The following is an 18,819-nucleotide window of genomic DNA, read 5'->3' as shown; positions in this document are numbered from 1 at the left end:
AACTCCTTGGAACTTTTCTTCTGCAAGATCTGTTCCAGAATCGTCTTGTCAATAAGGGTTTGTTACTTGGGGCTTACGCTAGCGGTTTGGTAGACCAAATTAACTACTCCAAAATTTCATTTCTCTCTTTACTTGACCATCAAATGTAATTGTATTTGTAAATTGTGATTGTAAGTAGAAAGAAATACACAATACATACTGTAAAATCATCTGGTATTTTGTTTTTTTTTTCTGACAATATAATCCCCCACAACTATTGGATTATATTATACTATACAACAATGATGTGCAATAGAATCGTTATGGGTAAAAAACTAAAATCCCAAATAAGTTCACTAATGCCTCTGTTTTCTAACCTAAAGAAACTAGTAAATAAACAATTGTAAGCTCTCCCTCTTCAGTTTCACTTCATGTACCATTTCGCCTTTAATATATATACCATCTGAAAAAACCAAAAACCAATAAAGGATAAGAAGTCTAACTGAGCAAAACAAATACAAGAGATGGGAGTGATATTTCTCACCTGTAATAGTGGTTAAGAGGGTGAAGTAATAGCTATGCAGAGACTTTGGATATGAGATTCAAAGATAAATTTATTCTGCAAGTCAGGTTTCAGCTTGGAAGTTTCTGCAATGTCTTGGCCAGCACGAACGTATTCCCTGCGTTGAGCAAAGAAGAGAATGTTTCTTATTGCTGCACACAGAGTTCGATCACAGGCGTTCACATAAGAGAAGACTAAGCCCTTACCGTTGAGCTGCTCTCTTTCAAGTTTTCCAAACACTCAGCGAGTTCAATTTGTTTTGAAGCGGTCAAAAAGAGTGCCTGTCACAACATTAAATCCTAACTTAAGTCTAATGCCTGGAGACATATAGATCCTCAAACAAATCAGAGGATGAGTCTATAGTTTACCTTTTTTGTCTTCTGTAAATCTTGCTCAATGGATTTGATGCGGTCTAATGAATCACGAAGTATATCTTCTTTCTCCTGAGGAATGCTTGAGGGTTTATCACACAAAACTGTGACCATGGTCTCCAGATTTTGCAACCTCAGCCAACATGGATGAACAGACTCTCTTCCTTGCACCTGAGGAGGAGGAACATGTTGCTGCGGGACCGAAACCCTTACCTCCGGTCTCAATTGGTTCTCTGGTTGCTTATTTACAAGTCTTCCCAAGATCCGGAACATGAGACATAGACTGCCAAGAAGTTGGAGGATAAAACGAGCCAACAAACTTGCAACCTTCTGAAGAGAGTTACTTTCTACTGTCAGATTACTGGGTAATTGATCTGCAGGAAAGTGTTGTACAGATTAGTAGAATCTTATCTTAAATAGATCATGACATGAGCACACAGAGTGGCTTTCACCTACCTGTTGAATCAGACTGTTCCATTCTCCCAACACCAACCGCTTCAGCTTGATTGCTCAACTGAGCACGTTTGTCCTGGAAACATAAGAATACGAGTTAACCTTTCATTGACAATGACCATACAAAAGAGCACCAACAGACTACGTTGTATACTAAACTAACATGTTCAGAATGCGATTCTCTCTCCCTAGCTTGACCTCTATCAGGTGACGATATTTCTGTGTTTAAATGCTGCTGCAGGAAATGAAAAGGTGATATGAATACAGAAAGTAACAGAAGTCAATCACTGTTACAACTTGACTAGAAGTAATACTCACCCGCAAAGCAAATAATTTAGCTACTTCTCCATTCTCCAAGAGCCCTTGTTCTTTTGTTTTGTACATTGCATCTCTCGAACGCACCAACTACAAGTATGATGCAATACAGAGATTTTATTAGATAATGCTTTTCAAGAGAGAACATTATCTAGAAGAGAAAAGGTTGAGCTGAAAGGATCATACTTTCATTATCTCCGGGTCATTCCAAGGCCCCTTGTTGAATCGCATACACCCACCCTCATTTACACACAAACAACTTCCTCCCAGAAACTCGGGAAGCTCACTGTGTAAAGAAAATAACAGAGTCCAACTTTATAAGCCTCCAAACAACAAAGCCAAACTGGATTATATTTAATTGCCACAGATAAAGTAGAAATTCTGACCTTGGATCTATAATCTCAAGAAGGTGACTGCGAAATTTGTTTCCCAAAACCTGCGCAGTAACCAATGTAAATTGTTGGTCAAGTTGAAACATCTGAAAAGTCCTGTATAAGGCTTATATAAGTGGAAGATGTAATACATGTATCTTAGAAGTAGTTTTAGGGTCGAGAAAGCCTTTCACTGTGTTCCATATAAGCTTGAATCCGCTTCCAGCATTAATAATGTACATCTGATTCAATGTCTGTCTTCAATGAACCAAAACCAATGTAAGTGTTCTTCAATGGTCAAAAGTGTATAGTTTGCCATTCAAATAGCTTTCATTTCATACACCCACCTCAGGATAGTTGTCACCATCAATTTTCTGCATTCGCATTACAAGGTCCTGAGCTAATTTTCTAAAGCTCATCCAGCTCTGCATCAAAAGAACCATTTAAGAACACAGAATGTGACAGAGAAATTCTGGTAGCACTGAAACAGAATGTTGAGAAAGGAATATATAGAGGTACCAACCACTCCATGCACATCTATTATGGTTGTCGAAGAATTTATGTGCCTCTTTGCTGCGATCGAGCAGGCTGGAAACTTCTCAGAAAAAGTCTTTTCAAAACCCTGTACATGATATCTCAAGAAACGCTCCAATGTGGTAACCTTCATTAGCTTTCCGGGGTCAATTTTACCAAGCCGTTCAATGTAGACAGGCCGGCCATCTCTATCTACACCATGGTAACCATGTGGATAGTACTGTTGTACTTCTTCGTACTCATCATAAACAAAATCCTGAAGGGAATAAGTCATCATTGCCAGTTAGGAAAACAGTAAAAACCCATGTGGAAAGATTCTTAGAAAAATAATTGTCAGTTTGAAAAGGTTTTGCAGCACTCATAAAACAACAATATCTTTACCAACTCAAAGGAAGGTTCTTATCCTTAACCTGCATTATAGTATCAACTCCATTCTCTTTCCTCCACTTTAGCATTTCTTCCCACATCTGAACAGCTTTATCAATATCAAATCTCCTCGCCTTCAAGAATCTGAACATCAAACCTTAAAAACTGATCACCACAAATCAACATACTTTACTGAATCCTGAGATATCTAAACATGATCCTCTAGTATCTCCTATTACCTCAACATTGTATGATAATCATCGTGACGAGATGGAAGCAAATCAAGAGAAACCAAAGCTATTCTAAACACATTAACTGCTTTCTCCTCTTCTTCATCCCTCACATCCTCAATCACAATAGGTGCATACTGATCAGCAACACGCTTCCCTCTTTTCCTTAAACTATGTGTCAATTTACTCGAAGCTTTGATTGCTTTCTTCTTCAAAGATCTAGAACGAGTTCTTGTGATCTTCTCATCCTCTGAAACCTCAACAACGTCTTCACTCTTTCCTTTATCAGTTTCTGGAACCAAAAGTATCTCACCTAAAGCTAAAAGAAACAACAACAGAACCAATCAAAATGAATCAAGATTTATTAGCAAAACAAAATCTGAATTTTACCTGGCATTTGTATTAACGTATAAACCTCTGTAATCTGAAAAGAGAATTGAAAAGAAAAAAACACAAATGTGAAAACCCAGAAACATAAATGCAGATTCAACTCAGATTTAAACGAAAACCCATTAAAATTGAATCAAAACCCAAGATCAAGAAACGAGAATCATCAAATAAAAACGGATCTTTTTATCCATCAACACCCAATTTAAAGATCCAGAACCAACAAAAACCCCAGAAATGATTTCAAATTCTGTATCTTTCTTATTCAAGTTCTTTTCTCACCTAATAAGCGATCTCACGAAATCGCGGAGTATCTAAAAAAATCAGAGCTTTCTCTTTAAATTTCCCCGATTTAGGTAAACAAAAACCAAAAAAATTAAAAAAGCTCTCTTTCTCTTTCTCTTTCTCTCTCTCTCTCTCTCTCTCTCTCTCTCTCTCTCCCGAAACAAAAACGTCTCAATCGGATTATAAAGTCAAATATTTTATATACATATACGTATAAAGCTTTCCTCGGAACGTAGCTTGGAGAAAGTTGAAGACGAAGCGTCGTATTCAAACCAACATTAAATGCAGAGACGAAGAAGAAGAAGAAGAAGAAGAAGAAGAAGAGAGGAGAGAAAGCTTCGTGATGGTTATATTCGCCATTTTTATAGCTTGCTTTAGTTGGAGAAGAAACGGAAACCGAAATGTAAACCGGATTAAACCGGAGATTTTCTTTTATCTATCAGTCAACATTTATGTTTTGAGTCAATGCGTCGAGATTTGGAGTAAAGTAATTAAACGTTACGGCTAGTCAAAGATAAAAGGTTTTGTTAAAAAATAAAGTTAACTACAATTAACGGCGAGATTAAACGTCCGTTTGGTTGTTGTACATTAGTAGGCGGTGGTTACGGTACGCGTAGGCTCTAAGCTAAAACTAACCGTAATTTTAAATTTTTAACATTTGATTGTTAAGTTCGGTTCGGTTCGGTTATGTGATTTTGTTTTATTTTTCTTGGTAGGTCCACCGACAGAATAGTTTTATTCCAAGTCATATCCAGTGATAATTTGACACGTGGTAAGTGCCGACGTTAGTATTAGTATTTTTATACGGAAATGAGGAAGTGCCACGTAGCTAACTTTAGGTTCCAAAAAAGGGAAAGGGACAGGTAGACCACGTGAGTTGATATATTCATGCCTTTGCAAATTGCATATGAAAGAATAAAAACTTGTTTTTTTTTCGGGTGATGGCGATTACCCTAATTTTAATTAAGGTTTTAACTAGTAATGAGGAATCTATACTAATATTAGATAATGATTAGTTTTTATCTATAAGATTGAATTTCGGCTCATAGTTCAGTCTTTGTCATCTTATATCTCGTTCATAGGTAATTTCTATTTTTAAATTTCTAAGTCTTAGTTTTCAAATTGGCTTTCTTGTTGACTTATGATTTCCTTATTTGGACTAATAAAATACTCCCTCCATTTTATAATATAAAATGTTTTAAAGATTTATTTTTGTTTCAATGTTTGCAATTTTCAATGCAGCTTTTAGATTAACTTAATATTTGATTATTATTTATATTATGCATTATTGTTTATGATTGGTTAAACTTTTTTAAAGTAGTAATTTTTTAATTTGCGTGCTTTTACTCAAAATATATTTTGAAATGAAGGGAGTATAAGTTAAGTTAGAAAAATATTTTCATTTTTAATACTTACATACCCTAAATTTAATTGTAGTATCTTCAAAAATATTTAGAAAACTTCAAATTAGGTTGATTTGCATTATTGATGCAACTAACAAATGAAACAAAAAAACACTGTTTATGTTGAAGAGGTATGGTCACATATATACTAGGAAGTTGTAGGGTGAAAGCAACTATGCTTTCACATGCTTTCACACAGTGACACAAACGAAAGCTATGGGAACAAATGGCTTCACCAACTGACTAATAGATGCGAGCTCTTCCTCGGACAGATTCCTCTTTTCGCTCCTTGGCCTAGAGGATTAGCAGATGTTTCAACTGTTGTTTCTCTCCCAAAGAAAGGTTCCTATGCGTGTTACTCATCTGACCGCCACTGAAAACATTACTCCCCGTCGTATAACTCAAAAACAACTAGAGTTAAGCCCTATTAACAGAGCCTAGGCCAATTTGATCATACAACCAATTCGTCTATTCTTATCAAACTGCTCTTCCCCAAGCCAATCAAGCATACAACGTATTGTTATCTTTTTCTTTATTTGCAATTTAATTATATCCGGAAAACTTTAAAGGATTCAGCAATGATTAAGAAAAAAAATCCAAAGATTAACCATAAGAAATTGTGTAAAACAACCAAAATAACCAAAACGTTTACACATCCAAAATATGTCTACCATACTACTATCGAAACAAAATAAACGAAAACAAGTTCCAAGAAAAGACTTGAACCACCACCAAAAGATAGATGCTGACTGACTCTCAGTACTTAATTGATGTAAGGACATCAAGCTGGGATCCGAGTTTCTCTTCTGCAGCCTCCTCAGCCTTAGCCCTGAGCTTGGTGAGCTGCTTCTTGCGCTCATACACAGCTTGAGACCTCTCCTTTCTTTTCGTCTCAAGCTCCTGTACAATCATTAAACCACAAGTAAATAACGTAAATTACCAGTTTCTACTTCAGATTCAGTAAGATGATGACCTCATAACTAAAATGATAGATCCTAAGTTTTGCATTCAAACATCAGCAAGATTCACCAGACCATCTTATTCTGGGTACATATTTTCAACTTTTGCATTCAAAACAAAGCAACTGCAGTTACCATTGCAAAACAAATCTCTAAACTATAACTGGTTTTGCAACTGATCAAAACACCCCAGAATATTTGAATTAATGATCTCAATACACAATACTAGTTCAAGTAAACTCATTAGATGTTCAAGGAAGGTATAATCAGACAGAAGAAGCGAACAAACCTTAATGGTATCATAATGGTTCCAGCCAACCTCAGAAGAGAGACGGCCTAACAAGCAGTACTTGTGGCCAGCTTGAAGCCTCAAAACCCTAATCAAGAACAAAGAAAAAAACACAAAATCAGTAGATAGCCAAAAACACATTGGACTAATCATCTAAAACAACTCATAAAATAGAAGAAAGTTTCAAGATTTCTTACTTGAGAGCATCAGGGATGACCATTCTCTTGACCTTGTCATAAGGAGGTGGGACTCCCTCAAAAACCTTCAAACGGGCAAGAGCAGCAGCACCACGCTTGGTCTTGTGTGGAATCATCCTGTTAATAACCACATTTCAAAATCTCCATTACATTTCCAAACATAAGCTAGCTATCTAACACAGACACAGATCAAAACCTAACCATTTCATCATACTCAAGTAAACATATTAATCATCCAACCTAAACACAAACTCTAACAAGCTCAACAAAACATCATAATCTAAATCATAACAAAACAAACTCTAATTCAGATCTTCATTTTCAAGATTCACATAATAAAAGACTATGAGATAAGGTAACGAACCCACGAACGGTACGCCAAAAGATCTTGGACGGAGCACGGAAATGAATAGGACCATGAGAAGGCTTAGTGTTCATGCGTTTCCTGAGAAACCTCATGTACTTCATCTTCTGACGAACCAAACCACCAGACAAACAAATCTCCTCACATCGGACGACAACAACACTCTGTCCATTGAGCAGTTCCTTAGCTGTGATCGAAGCAAGACGACCACACATGTGGTGACGTGCGTCAACCACGACACGCTTGGAGCATATGCCTGACCCAGACACCATCTCTTCTCGGCTTCGATTTGCTTCTTACCTTAGCTTCCGCTCTTCGCAAAGGTCTCGGCTTTTACTTCAACGGCGGATTTATATACGATGGCGAAATTAGGGTTTCAGCTTCTCTAAACCCTAATTTATTGGGCCTTTTGAGGCCCAGGCCCAATAAAAACTCAAAATAAAAAAAAATTTAAAACTCTGTTTTTTCTAAGGCGTTGGAGATTTTCAGATTCTTTTTCTTCTTCTTCAGAGGATCCAGCAATGAATATAGCTTCGAGGATTCGGCGGAGTTTTTTCGGAGAGAAGACGAAATCTTCTGATGGGAACAGCTTAACGAGTGGATCGAGTGTTAAAGAAGAAGGTAAAGATGAGATTTTGGGAGTAACTGATGAGTTAATCGATCATGTCAGATCCTTCACCATTGATACGTTTAAGGACTTCTCTCTTGAAGGTAATTACGAATTTTGGATCTCAATTTGTTTAGGGTCTTTGAGTATTTTTCTGGTTTATGAAGTTAAGTTTAGTGTTTGCGTTGTAATTTCTGAAGCAGATGAAGAAGAACAAGAAGCGTCTGTGGATACTTTGGGAGATGAAGGTAATGGAATGAGTTCATCTGCTAATGTGAAGAAGGATTTGTCTGATTGGCAGGAGAAACATGCGGTTCTTGTGTTATCGAAATCGAAGGTTGTTTGTCTTAAATTTTGATTCTTTTTTTTTTTTTTTGGTTATCGACCTTTGTTTTGAAATGAATGGAATTGGTTAGCTATGGAGATTTCAGATGACTAATGATTAGCTTTTTGAGCCAATGGTGCCAGTTAAGTTGGATTCAAATCAGAATGTGTGGGGTGTGATGATACTTATAGAGCCTATTATTAAGCTGCTGTGTTATTGATTTGCTTGTAGCTTTGGGTTTGGTCAATTAGGAAAAATGGATCCAAACTTATAGGCCTCTTGGCCCAGTGATATCACTTGAATCAGAGTTTATGTGTTGAATCTTTTAGTTCATTTGAAGCTACTATCTTCCTGAATTGCTTGTAATCTGATTAGGCTCATGTTAGTGAAAATGGTAACAATCCTCTTATATTACAGTCCAAAGTGATTTTTTTACTTGTTGGTAGAATTGAATTTGGTTGATTAGGAACATTGGGTTGAATTGAATCTTATAGAGTATTTTCAAAGCTGCTCTAAACAAGATTGAATGTGGTGTTTACAGGAACTCTCACAGCTGAGATTCAAGTTATGCCCGCGAGTTTTAAAAGAACATCAGTTTTGGAGGATATATTTCCTGCTTGTGAGGAAGCTTGTGGCAAAGTAAGTACTTTCTTATGCCAAAATTTCGTTTGCGATGGTTCCATGTCTAATGCCCTTAGACCTTAGTAAGTGTTAAATCGTTTAACTTAAATGTACCTTACTGTGTTGATCTGTGTATGATTCCACTTTAACATAGAGATAGCGGGATATGGGTTTTTAGCTTGGAACAAAGAGATGCCTATTGAACATGGGGCATGAAAATGGTTATGTTCATGGAAATATGATTGGGATTTGGATATTATTTTGCAGATATGAGGTGCTAGCAATCCAACAGGCTAACATAAGGAGGATGGCCATGGAAGACAGTAAAACTTCTGAAACCAAAGGTGTATATGAAGTTGAAATGTCAGAAACGAAGCAAAGGTTGGGTACAGGACCTGCAACTCCGTGAAGCTTGTGTGGTGAAGTTTGAAAGAAAACATGACAGGTACTGTAATATTACAGGCTGCGTATTTACTAAAGACAACTATTATCCACGAGTATGAAATCATTCTAACCATCCTATGACTTGCTTTTGCAGTTTTGCTCACAAATTATCCAAACCAAAATGCTGAACCATCGGAGTTGAAACCAGGCTTGATCAGTAAATATTGTTCATGTGTTTAAAAGGTGACAAAACCAAGACGGTTTTGATTCTTCAGAGGTGTAAATGATCATGTGAATTTAGTATCAGACATAACACAGTGGTCTTAAACCCTTTGTAGCAATAACAATAGACATCATTATTAAATGTTTTGATTCGTCCGATGAGCTAAAGATCCAAAGAGGTGAAAATATTTACATAAACCAAGAAACCTAATCTTTAGTATGAAAGGTGCTAACTTAAGACTTTTGAAGAAATAATTCCAGAAAGCGAGACAGTGAGTGCAGTGGCAATAAAGAAGAGAGAGAGAGAGAGAGAGAGAGAGAGAGAGTTGAAATCTAAACGAAGCATTTTACTGCAACCTGTGTCTGTGTGACAGAGAGATTGGTACAATTACCCACATGTGAAAAGGCCAATGAGAGTAAAGTATCAATAAAGAAGATAGAGATAAAACCTGCGACTAAGGTTTTTGCTCAGAGGAGTTAGCTTCTTTTGCAACTTGAAGCCAAAGTTTATGACTTGTAAAGTAACACTGATAGAGAACCACAAACTCAGACCTTCATTGTAAGTACGTAGTAGCTAAAGAACAAAGGAGAGATTTACAAATACTGATTCAAGTAACTTTGCAGTGAAGTGTGACTTAATCCAGTAAACTTATACTTTATTTAGTTGCAAAATGAGAGAGATTAACATCACTTTATTCTTAACTAAACAAGTTATACACCAACATTAACATTAAAAAACCTGCGACTAAGGTTTTTGCTCAGACAATAGGCTTCTTTTGCAACTTGAAGCCAAAGTGTATGACTTGTAAAGTAAGAGTGGTGCAGAACCACAAAACTCAGACCTTCGTTGTAAGTAGCTAAAGAACACAGGAGAGATTTACAATACTACTAATTCAAGTAGCTTTGCAGTGAAGTGTGACTTAATCCAGTAAAATTAGACTTTATTTAGTTGCAAAATGAGAAAGTTGTACCTGCAAAACAAAACCCGAAAGCCACAAAATCAGACCAAACTCTAAAACTCAATTCAAGAAAGAAGAGAATCAAGAAAACTACTTTTGAACGAAGAGTATGTGTTGTTGCTGCTCTGCGTATGCAAAGAAGTCTTCAATCTCACTTCGTATAGCTTCTGAGTCTCTAACAATGCTCCTATGAAGAACCAAAACTCAATTGGTCATCTATCTCTGTTTCATATATAAATGAGCTTTAAAATGAGAAACAGAGTTTTTTAAAAGTTACCTGTTTCCAGATTCCAAATCAAAACCTTTATCTGACCTAGAAGTTCCCTCGTTATCACCACAATCTTCTTCCGTCTCCGTCGTCACCAGAGCCACCGTCTTTTTCTCCGCCGGGACATTTTTAGCCCTAGAGTTTCTCTTTTGACATTCATGACCGACACTTATAAGCCGTTGTTGTTTCTTGGTACTGGAGAGTAATGGAAGCTTCACTAGACGGCGGCTTCGGAGCTGGAGGTAGTTTAAGGAGTCTGCTTCGTCGGAATGAGAACGGAGACGGTGGAGGGGGAGGTTTTTGGCGGCGGATCTGGTACGGAAAACTAGAGTAGTTGAGTGAGAGATATCTTTAAAGGAAAGGTCTCCGGCGATTTTTGATTTCTTGATGTATTTTCCCATCTCCGGGGAGGTGATTTACTGAGTCTTCCGGTCGAGAGACTCGAGAGCGAGAGAGAGAGAGAGAGAGAGAGGAGGGAAACAATGAAGAAGAAGAAGAATGAAGTGACTTTTTTTTATCTGAAAAAAAAAATAAAGTGAAAACTAAAAAGGACGATGGAAATATTTATTTATTTTAAATCAAATATTGAAACAAACAAAAAAATAATTTAAAAAATAATAATGGGGGAGTAGCTTCAAGTTGTTGGCCTTGGCTATGTCACCATGTTGTGGTTCGAGTAACGCTACAAAAAAAAGTGTGTAAAATTGATATGTAAAAATAATAATTGGAATTGAATTTTGTATAGTAATTTCCGTATTTATTCTATGTATAAAAAATTAAAACTCTAGTTTAAAATTAAATATGAACCATTTTAAGAGTCCTGAGTTTGATTTTTTCAAAACATTTAATTTATTTTCTCGACTTTTTTATTTTTGGAAAGTATAAAGTATTCATTTATTTATTTGAAAAGGCGTATTCAACCCCTCGGCTATTATGTACTATGATGATTTATGAGTGGTTTGGTGAAGCAAATATAATTAAAAGGGTGCCGAAAGTGACAAGTTCTTTGGGAACAAAGATCATAAGCTTATATTAATTGTTTTGGTAGACCATCCATGTTTAAACAACGAATTCCACACCTAAAACTAAAATGTAAAAACCATGTCCATTAATTGTGTTGTATGAATCAAATATGTTTTGGTTTAAGATAAAAAAAGGCATTGCATTTAACATTCATTTTCATTGTTTTATTAATTTGGTACACACAAGTCAACAACGTTAAACTTGTACAAACAATCCAAAACAAAAGAAGACTTTCAAACGTCGTGATCTCGGGCAGGTTATTGTTTTAAAAGAAAGAAAAAAAGAGTCAACCATTCTATTAAAATTCATCACATTTGACAAAATCGTACACATTAATTGTATATAGATACATTTGACGGTAATTTGTTTTGCTTGAGTTAAACACGTGTCTTATAAATCAACGCTATTGGGTTGATCACTGCTTATATATATCTATTTGCTTCGGATTTATTAGCATTGGATTCCGATCCTGATCCTATTCTCTTTAATACTCCAATGGTTTTGCTTCTACAGTGATATATCATCTTACAGCCGTTATCTTTGTAATGTTAAATTCAACATTATCTTTTTGATTGGTTGTTCTTCAAAAAATGTTGATTTGTTGGTAATACGTCAAAAACTAGTTTTGACTACACTTTTTAATCGACAAAACTTGAACCATACTTCAATGACTTCAATCATACTATGCGGGGTAATGAGATTTAATATAATCAAATTTTGTTAAGAAGAACCGTAGAAATACAGCGTTAACCATTCTCTATAAAAACTCACATCTACGTATAAAAGGTTAATTTTGTTTTACCAAAAGCTATAGTTTCTATAAGACTATAGCATATAAAATGTAAATATAAAAGTCCATTTGGTTTTCTACATTTTTTATTTTGTGGAATTACTTTGGCAACCACAAATTCGCTTTGTGGAGTAATTGTTTTTTTTTTTAGGAGTAATTGTTTTTGAAACATGAATCGTGATGTGATAATTCATCCTACCGTTACGTGAGACATATTACATTACATATATACAGCACTATATCATACCGTAACCCGTGAAAGTTGAAACAACAAGGTGAGTGGTGAGTAGTAAGTAGAGAGACTCCCAACGCCCCGTGCTTTTTGTTATATACAAAGATCGAGAGGTTTATTCATTATGGTAAGGTTTGACAAAAAAGGTAAATTAAATTCATTATGGGTAAGAAAGATGAAATGCATTAAAATCCTCAAAAATGAATGGGAAAATTACAAGTTAAATATTTAAAGTGTCACTGCTCAGAAGCACTTTAAACCTTGAGATATTTTCACTAACACTATACACTTTTAAAATGATCTCACTAACACTTTAGACCTTAATACTAAATTTCATGTTTGTACCGCCACGAAAAATAACGGAACAATAATATCCATCAACGTGAAATAGTTAAACAATGTTGGTTCGATTTAAATACTTATTTTTTAATTTAATTATTTATGACGATTGCTAAAAAAAAATTAAATACATCAAAGCAAAACAAAAATGAAGAATCATAGGTAAGGTTAAAACATTTGACAAATGTAAAATTGATGACGACAATATATTTAGAAGATTCATTGGAAATGTATTTATTAAAAGGATTAGTAATGTGAAGAATAACATCATAAATTTTTTGTTTACAATGAAGATGAACACTAATCTATTTTTTTTTATCTTTTTATTTATTTATAAAAAAATAAAACTAATTATAATTTAAATTAAGCCAACATAGTTAAACTATTTCGCGTTGACGGATATTATTATTCCATTATTTTTTGTGGCGGTACGAAAATGAAAGTTAGTTTTAAGGTTTAAAGTGTTAGTAGAATCATTTTAAAGGTTCAAAGTGTTATCAAAATCATTTTAAAGGTTTATAGTGTTAATTAAATTCTTTCGAGGTTTAAAGTGCTACCGAGTGATACTTTGAAGGTTTTGTCTCTGTAATTTTGCATAAAATCCTCAAAAACTTGCAGTAATTCTCATGATTTGTCTCTGTAATTTTGTTATTGAAGATGTAAAATAGTAAAAGGGTCCATGATTCTCATGTAAATCATGATTTTTATACGCTTCCAATGGCATGCATGAAAAATACTATATATTTTATTACAAACTGTAGTTCATCCAAAATACGAAGACACAATTAGCAGTTTGAAGACCACAACATTTTTTTTAAAAAAAACCTCAACAATATTTTCAGAAAAACAGCTTGGTAAACTAATTTAACCGTAGAACTAGGCCTGCGACTTCAGTTTCTTCGGGTATTTCGGTTAGGGTCAATCGGTTTTCGGTTTTTTCAGAAATTGAAAACTGTTCCGAATCGAACCGACTAAGATTTCGGTTCGGTTCGATTCGTAATCGGTTATTTTGGTTCGGAAACTCAGTTATTTAGGTTTACAATTGAGTAGTTAAAAAAATACTTTTTTTCCATTGAAAATCAAAAGATCGACACTCGACGCTGAAGGCGAGTTATGAAAAGTGGAACACTTAGTATTGATCTGAAAGGTAAAGATGATGATGATGATGATGACTATGAAAGACTATGAATCAAAAAGAAGATTATGGTGATGAATCGAAGGAGAAGATAATGGTGATGGATTGAAGAAGATTAGAAGAAGATGTTGATGAATCGGAGAGGAAGGAAAAAATAATGTTGATGAATCAAAATAAAAGGAGAAGAAAAAGAACAAGAAAGGCAAAAAATTTATTTGCCCAGCAAAAAAAAATCGTTACATCAAGAAAGAAAGAAGGAGAAGAGTGAAGTGACCTTAGTGCAGTGGCCAATGGTAAGTCTTTAATACACAAGACACCATCACACCATGGATCAAGTCCCACTCACTACGAATATAGGGATTAGGCTAATGGGCCGGCCTGTTGTGACCCAATTATTGACAAAAAAAAGGAAGAAGAAGAGACGACAACTTGAGATATACTCTCTCTGTCCCTCAAAAATTGATGTTTGAGGGATTTCACACAAATTAAGAAATAATGATTATTAATTTTAAATATAATAAAGTTTTCTTATTAAAAAGTATTATATATTTATAAACCAAGAACTATTAAATTTTATTAATGATCACTTTCTTGAAGTTTACAAAAATCTAATATTAATTAACTAAAAGTAGTAAAACATCAATCTTTGTGGGGCAAAAATAAATCACATAACATCAATTTTTAAGGGAAACTAGAGTTATAATTTATTCGGTTAACCGTTCGATTCTAGCGAACCGAACCAAACATTTTGGTTAACCAACTAAAATTTAAATCATTATGATCGGTTAAGTCAATTAATTTAAACTGAATCAATTTGCCCAAATCTCGGTTCAGTTCGGTTCGGACAAATCGGTTTGGTTTAAATTCCCAGGCCTATGTAGAACGATCGAAGGCACACGTGCGATGACTCACGGCAATCATGAAACAGCTCAGAAGCTACCGAATCCCCAAAAATCAGTGAAAAAAAAGGCAAAAGTAAAAATAAAATAAAAGATCTGCAATAAACACTCTTTACGTCCTCCCGCCCTTTCTTTCAGGGCGCCAAAAAAAAAAAAACTGTTACCACAACACACGCATGCTAAAAAAAAATACTTTTTTCTTTTGTTTTTATAATAAATATTTCAATAAAAAAAAGACAGAACCCGAGAAACGAGTTCCGACGGAAGATCAGTTGTGAGTCCCACACACACTCGGACCAATCACATCGTAGCTGCCTCACACGCACTCAGAGGAGAGAATCTTTCACCCTGATGGGTGTGACCCCTTTGATCCAGTTTCTACTTTCTACTATTTAGCAAAAAAACTTCAAGCAAATCTATACAAAGCTTGTATAGCAGTACTCCTGTTCAAAAAATCGGCCGATTTGACCAATTCCTCGCCGTGTAATCGCTAGGCAGGAAGGAGCCACCGCGATTACACCCAAATCGATAAAAAAAAAATCGGACAAAAGAAAAAAAAATCTTGTTTTCGTTGATTTTTTACTTACATACGATGTTAAGTTTGTAGATCTATTATTTTTATGTTATATCCAGATAAAAATATAATGAAATCTGTAAAAATTAAGGTTAAAAATGTTGGCTGCCATAGATTAGGGTTTACAGTATCTGAATCGTGGGTGAAGAAGATGATGGCTAAAATTACTATTTTGCCCCTTCTTAATAAAAACGAGAAAATGGACACAAAATGCATATATGGGATTGGAACCGGTCACGTTGGCAATACTTAACAAGCCTTCAACCGATTGAGCTACCAAACATTAATATCATATATCGGTAAAACTTATATATAACCATGACAATTAAATATTTTATTATTTATTAAATATAATAATAAAAAACCCTAAAACTAGTGTCCGATTAATTCCGATTTAAATCCGATTTTCCGATTAGTCGCTAGGCCCTCTCTCATTGCCCGACTAACGTCTAACGATTTTTAAAACAAGGTATAGTACTATAGGCCTATACATGACAATTTTTTTTAATAAAATATAGTACACTTTAAATCATATAATTTCGTTTTAATAGAATATCTTCAATTCCCTGTAGATTTTTTTTTTTTTTTTCATAATATACACACAAACACCAACATATATAATAATAAAACTTGCAACAATTTTTTTTTTTTTTTTTTTTTTTCTTTTTCTGTTGTTTGTTTTCTTTTTACGCTCGTAAGAAATAAACTTCGTTTAAAATGTTAACAACCATAGACAATATACAATAAATACTAATAACAAACGCAAACACAAATTCATTCTGTGCTTGATGACTCATTAGAAGAACCAGGTGGCCCTTCCTCGCCCTCATCTGTATCCACCCCTTCCAATGAGTTAAGCGAAGGTCCGAGAATATAGGCAATAGAATTGATAGTGATCATAAGCTGAGGAACATCCGCCCACTGAGGATCCCTCGCCAGCTGAGGAGCCTCCTGCAGCTCAAGCCTGTGATCTGGAGTGTGTTGCTGGTTAAATCTCCCTGGAACTTTCAAAGGAGTCTCGTAACACTCTTTGCAAAGGTCATACCCAATTTCCTCCTTGCAGTCTTTGCATCTGTATCTATCCCCTATGATTGGAAACACCTGCACACCAATGTCACATATTACACGTTAATCTTATTAATCCTACTACCAAAAAAAACGGGTTAGATAACAATATGCACTTACTCCGCAAGAATCACAACCAGCTCCGATGTGAACATTAGATCCAGGGTTTGCCAACCAAGGAATATCACTATTGTTATCGTTTGATAAGGATGGGCCTTCCTTGAGATAGTTTTGATAATCTAAATATGAAGTGAAAATGAGTACAAACTATGAGTCTTTGTGGTCCACATAGGTCTCACATATTCTAATGTAATAACAAGAAATAAGGTATAAGAGCACAAGCAGATGGCATGCGTCGATAACTACAGATTGATTCAAGGCATAGATGTAGGACTTACTTCCTTTGCTATTGTGGGCAAGAGTTTTCTGAATCCCACCACTTCTCCTTGAATTGTATTCATCAGGAAAGTTTTCTACCAAAAGCTGTTCAAGAATCAAACAAACTTTTGGAAATCCTCTAGGGTCGCAAACATTACACTCTTGACATTTGATCTTTTCGCTTTCTTCAGCCATATCTACTACACATCCTTCGCAATACACTGCAAAGAGGATTAGACAAGAAATTAGCACATTTTAAAATTTGAAGGTGATACTCTCAAACAGCAGGAAGTTAAAACATTTATCATAAGCAAACAAGTAAGAAGATAATACCATGCCCACAATTGAGAACTACGGGTCGCACGAGCAGCTCCTTACACGCTGAACAGAGCAAATCATCTTTTGAAATTTGCTTACTAGCATTGTTCAGTAAGTCATTCTCATGAGCATTATGACTTCGTGCATCGGTGGGTTCTTGATTGCTGGGGATACAGGGATTGCTTGATGAAATACATAACTTCATTGCATTTGAGCACTCTTCCACCTTTTGCTTATCTAAATACCCAAAATTGTAAGTGTAAAGCAGTTTAATAAAAAGCAAAAGTAAAATTCAGCAGAAAGATTGATCGCAAGTGTAGTACACTCACCAGAGACATTTAGAGAATCTCCGCTACATCCAGACTCATCCTTAGCATTTTCCTTATCGAAAACAACATCAATCTGCGGGGAAAAACAATCTTGTTCTTGTTCTTCCTCTGAAAATAGTAAACAAATATATAATCAACAAAACTGACACCTAAAAAACGACACTTGCATACGATCAAATCAAAACTTTTGACCAGAGTAGGAACATTAAAAATATATAAGCGATCGAAGGACTCACTCAAAACTTGTTCTTCTCTCTTCTTATGCGCAAGTGGGTAAATCTTCTTTAACAGGAAATGAAGCTTCTGACACACAGAAGGAAAGTGAACATACGGATCCCTACAAATCGGACAATGAGACTCGCGGAAGCCATTCATGGACTTATGTACACACCAGAAACATGATAGATGACCACAAGCTATCATCACCCATCCAAAAGAAGCATTAGAAACCAAGTCAAACTTACATAACACAATTGGAGAAAATGAGACTTATGACTTAGTCAACAACTTACATAACACAATTGGTTTGTAAAGAAGTTCCCTGCACAAAAAAAAGAAGCAACAACACAATCTCTAATGCATTAGAGTCGTCTTCTCAACATACGTAAATGACCATAAACAAACATATGAATTAAACGAAATAGCTGATTTTAATCATTCGAATATACTATAATTACGCTATACGATTTACGATACAGAGGAGATTTAAGGAGCTCCAAAATCTTAAAAATCGTCCGAGAGACAATCTCGATATCGTCAGACTCAGAACAACGGAGATTATTTTTTATTTCGAATTAGCTTTATACTCTAATTTCACCCCCCCCTCCCCCACCCAACAAATTAACCTAATGATTCACAAAATTAGGGGGGATTTTTTTTTGCAAGAGGCGAACCAGAAAGATTGATAAAGAAGAAGAAAAAGGGGTTGAAAAGAGAAAACGAGCTTACAGGCAAACGCAGCAGAGAAATTGATCGGAGATTTCTTCTTCCGGTGGTTCGTCGTTCTTCACCGTAATAGCATCCGTAGGTTCGGCCATTGTTATCACAAGATAAGAGAAAGAGAGAGAGAGATCTGAGAGATTTGTATATAAACGGTGGTGCGATGCTTTTGCTTTAGCGGCAAGGGCCTGAATCCACCGCCGTACTTTTTTTTTTTTTTCCCCTTTTATAATTTATATTATTATTATGACTACTGTAAGAAAAAAGAAAAAACCTTAAATAAGGAATTTGGAAAAAAAAAAAAAAGTGTTTCATGCATATTTTTATTTGCTAATTCTCTCTGTCAT

General features: G+C 35.2%; 5 protein-coding genes across 14 annotated transcripts; 1 reads left to right on the top strand and 4 right to left on the bottom strand.

Moving 5' to 3' along the window:
* Positions 1-132: 132 nt before the first annotated feature.
* On the bottom strand, positions 133-4,369 carry LOC104707728 (phosphatidylinositol/phosphatidylcholine transfer protein SFH9). 9 transcript variants are annotated; one of them, XM_087457868.1, is made up of 16 exons: positions 3,851-4,369; positions 3,572-3,605; positions 3,191-3,500; positions 2,996-3,095; positions 2,575-2,841; positions 2,399-2,476; positions 2,204-2,305; positions 2,067-2,116; positions 1,867-1,966; positions 1,684-1,770; positions 1,529-1,597; positions 1,369-1,441; positions 910-1,286; positions 748-822; positions 524-659; positions 133-442 (listed from the first exon to the last, which is right to left on the bottom strand). In XM_087457868.1, the coding sequence occupies exons 2-15, from the start codon at positions 3,576-3,578 to the stop codon at positions 606-608; spliced, it is 1,749 nt and encodes a 582-aa protein (XP_087313994.1). In that variant the 5' UTR covers positions 3,579-3,605; positions 3,851-4,369; the 3' UTR covers positions 133-442; positions 524-605. The 9 variants fall into 9 exon arrangements, with proteins under 9 accessions (XP_087313994.1, XP_087313978.1, XP_087314005.1 ...); XM_087457852.1 differs by having other exon boundaries at positions 1,529-1,600; positions 3,851-4,208; XM_087457879.1 differs by having other exon boundaries at positions 1,529-1,600; positions 2,204-2,309; positions 3,851-4,186.
* A 1,469-nt stretch (positions 4,370-5,838) lies between these two features.
* On the bottom strand, positions 5,839-7,728 carry LOC104789841 (large ribosomal subunit protein uL13y). Its single transcript, XM_010515485.3, has 4 exons — positions 7,066-7,728; positions 6,702-6,818; positions 6,505-6,592; positions 5,839-6,156 (listed from the first exon to the last, which is right to left on the bottom strand). The coding sequence occupies exons 1-4, from the start codon at positions 7,335-7,337 to the stop codon at positions 6,013-6,015; spliced, it is 621 nt and encodes a 206-aa protein (XP_010513787.2). The 5' UTR covers positions 7,338-7,728; the 3' UTR covers positions 5,839-6,012.
* LOC104789826 (uncharacterized) lies at positions 7,541-9,386 on the top strand. Of its 2 annotated transcripts, none has more exons than XM_010515476.3 (5): positions 7,541-7,776; positions 7,876-8,009; positions 8,539-8,636; positions 8,886-9,063; positions 9,157-9,386. In XM_010515476.3, exons 1-4 carry the CDS (start codon positions 7,587-7,589, stop codon positions 9,025-9,027), a joined length of 564 nt encoding a protein of 187 aa, XP_010513778.2. In that variant the 5' UTR covers positions 7,541-7,586; the 3' UTR covers positions 9,028-9,063; positions 9,157-9,386. The 2 variants fall into 2 exon arrangements, with proteins under 2 accessions (XP_010513778.2, XP_010513771.2); XM_010515469.3 differs by having other exon boundaries at positions 7,587-7,776; positions 7,873-8,009.
* Positions 9,387-9,757: 371 nt separating this feature from the next.
* Positions 9,758-10,988, bottom strand: LOC104789815 (cyclin-dependent kinase inhibitor 5-like). Its single transcript, XM_087457829.1, has 3 exons — positions 10,461-10,988; positions 10,278-10,370; positions 9,758-10,195 (listed from the first exon to the last, which is right to left on the bottom strand). The coding sequence occupies exons 1-3, from the start codon at positions 10,850-10,852 to the stop codon at positions 10,159-10,161; spliced, it is 522 nt and encodes a 173-aa protein (XP_087313955.1). The 5' UTR covers positions 10,853-10,988; the 3' UTR covers positions 9,758-10,158.
* Positions 10,989-16,059: 5,071 nt separating this feature from the next.
* On the bottom strand, positions 16,060-18,819 carry LOC104789806 (E3 ubiquitin-protein ligase PRT1). Its single transcript, XM_010515455.3, has 8 exons — positions 18,482-18,819; positions 18,046-18,074; positions 17,770-17,949; positions 17,534-17,641; positions 17,220-17,441; positions 16,907-17,107; positions 16,629-16,747; positions 16,060-16,544 (listed from the first exon to the last, which is right to left on the bottom strand). The coding sequence occupies exons 1-8, from the start codon at positions 18,568-18,570 to the stop codon at positions 16,218-16,220; spliced, it is 1,275 nt and encodes a 424-aa protein (XP_010513757.1). The 5' UTR covers positions 18,571-18,819; the 3' UTR covers positions 16,060-16,217.

This window comes from Camelina sativa, chromosome 1 (assembly GCF_030686135.1).
Source record: "Camelina sativa cultivar CO46 ecotype springtype chromosome 1, ASM3068613v1".
In the NCBI taxonomy this organism is placed as follows: domain Eukaryota; kingdom Viridiplantae; phylum Streptophyta; class Magnoliopsida; order Brassicales; family Brassicaceae; genus Camelina; species Camelina sativa.
Note: the sequence above shows the minus strand (reverse complement) of the source record. Positions and strands in the feature narration are given on the sequence as shown.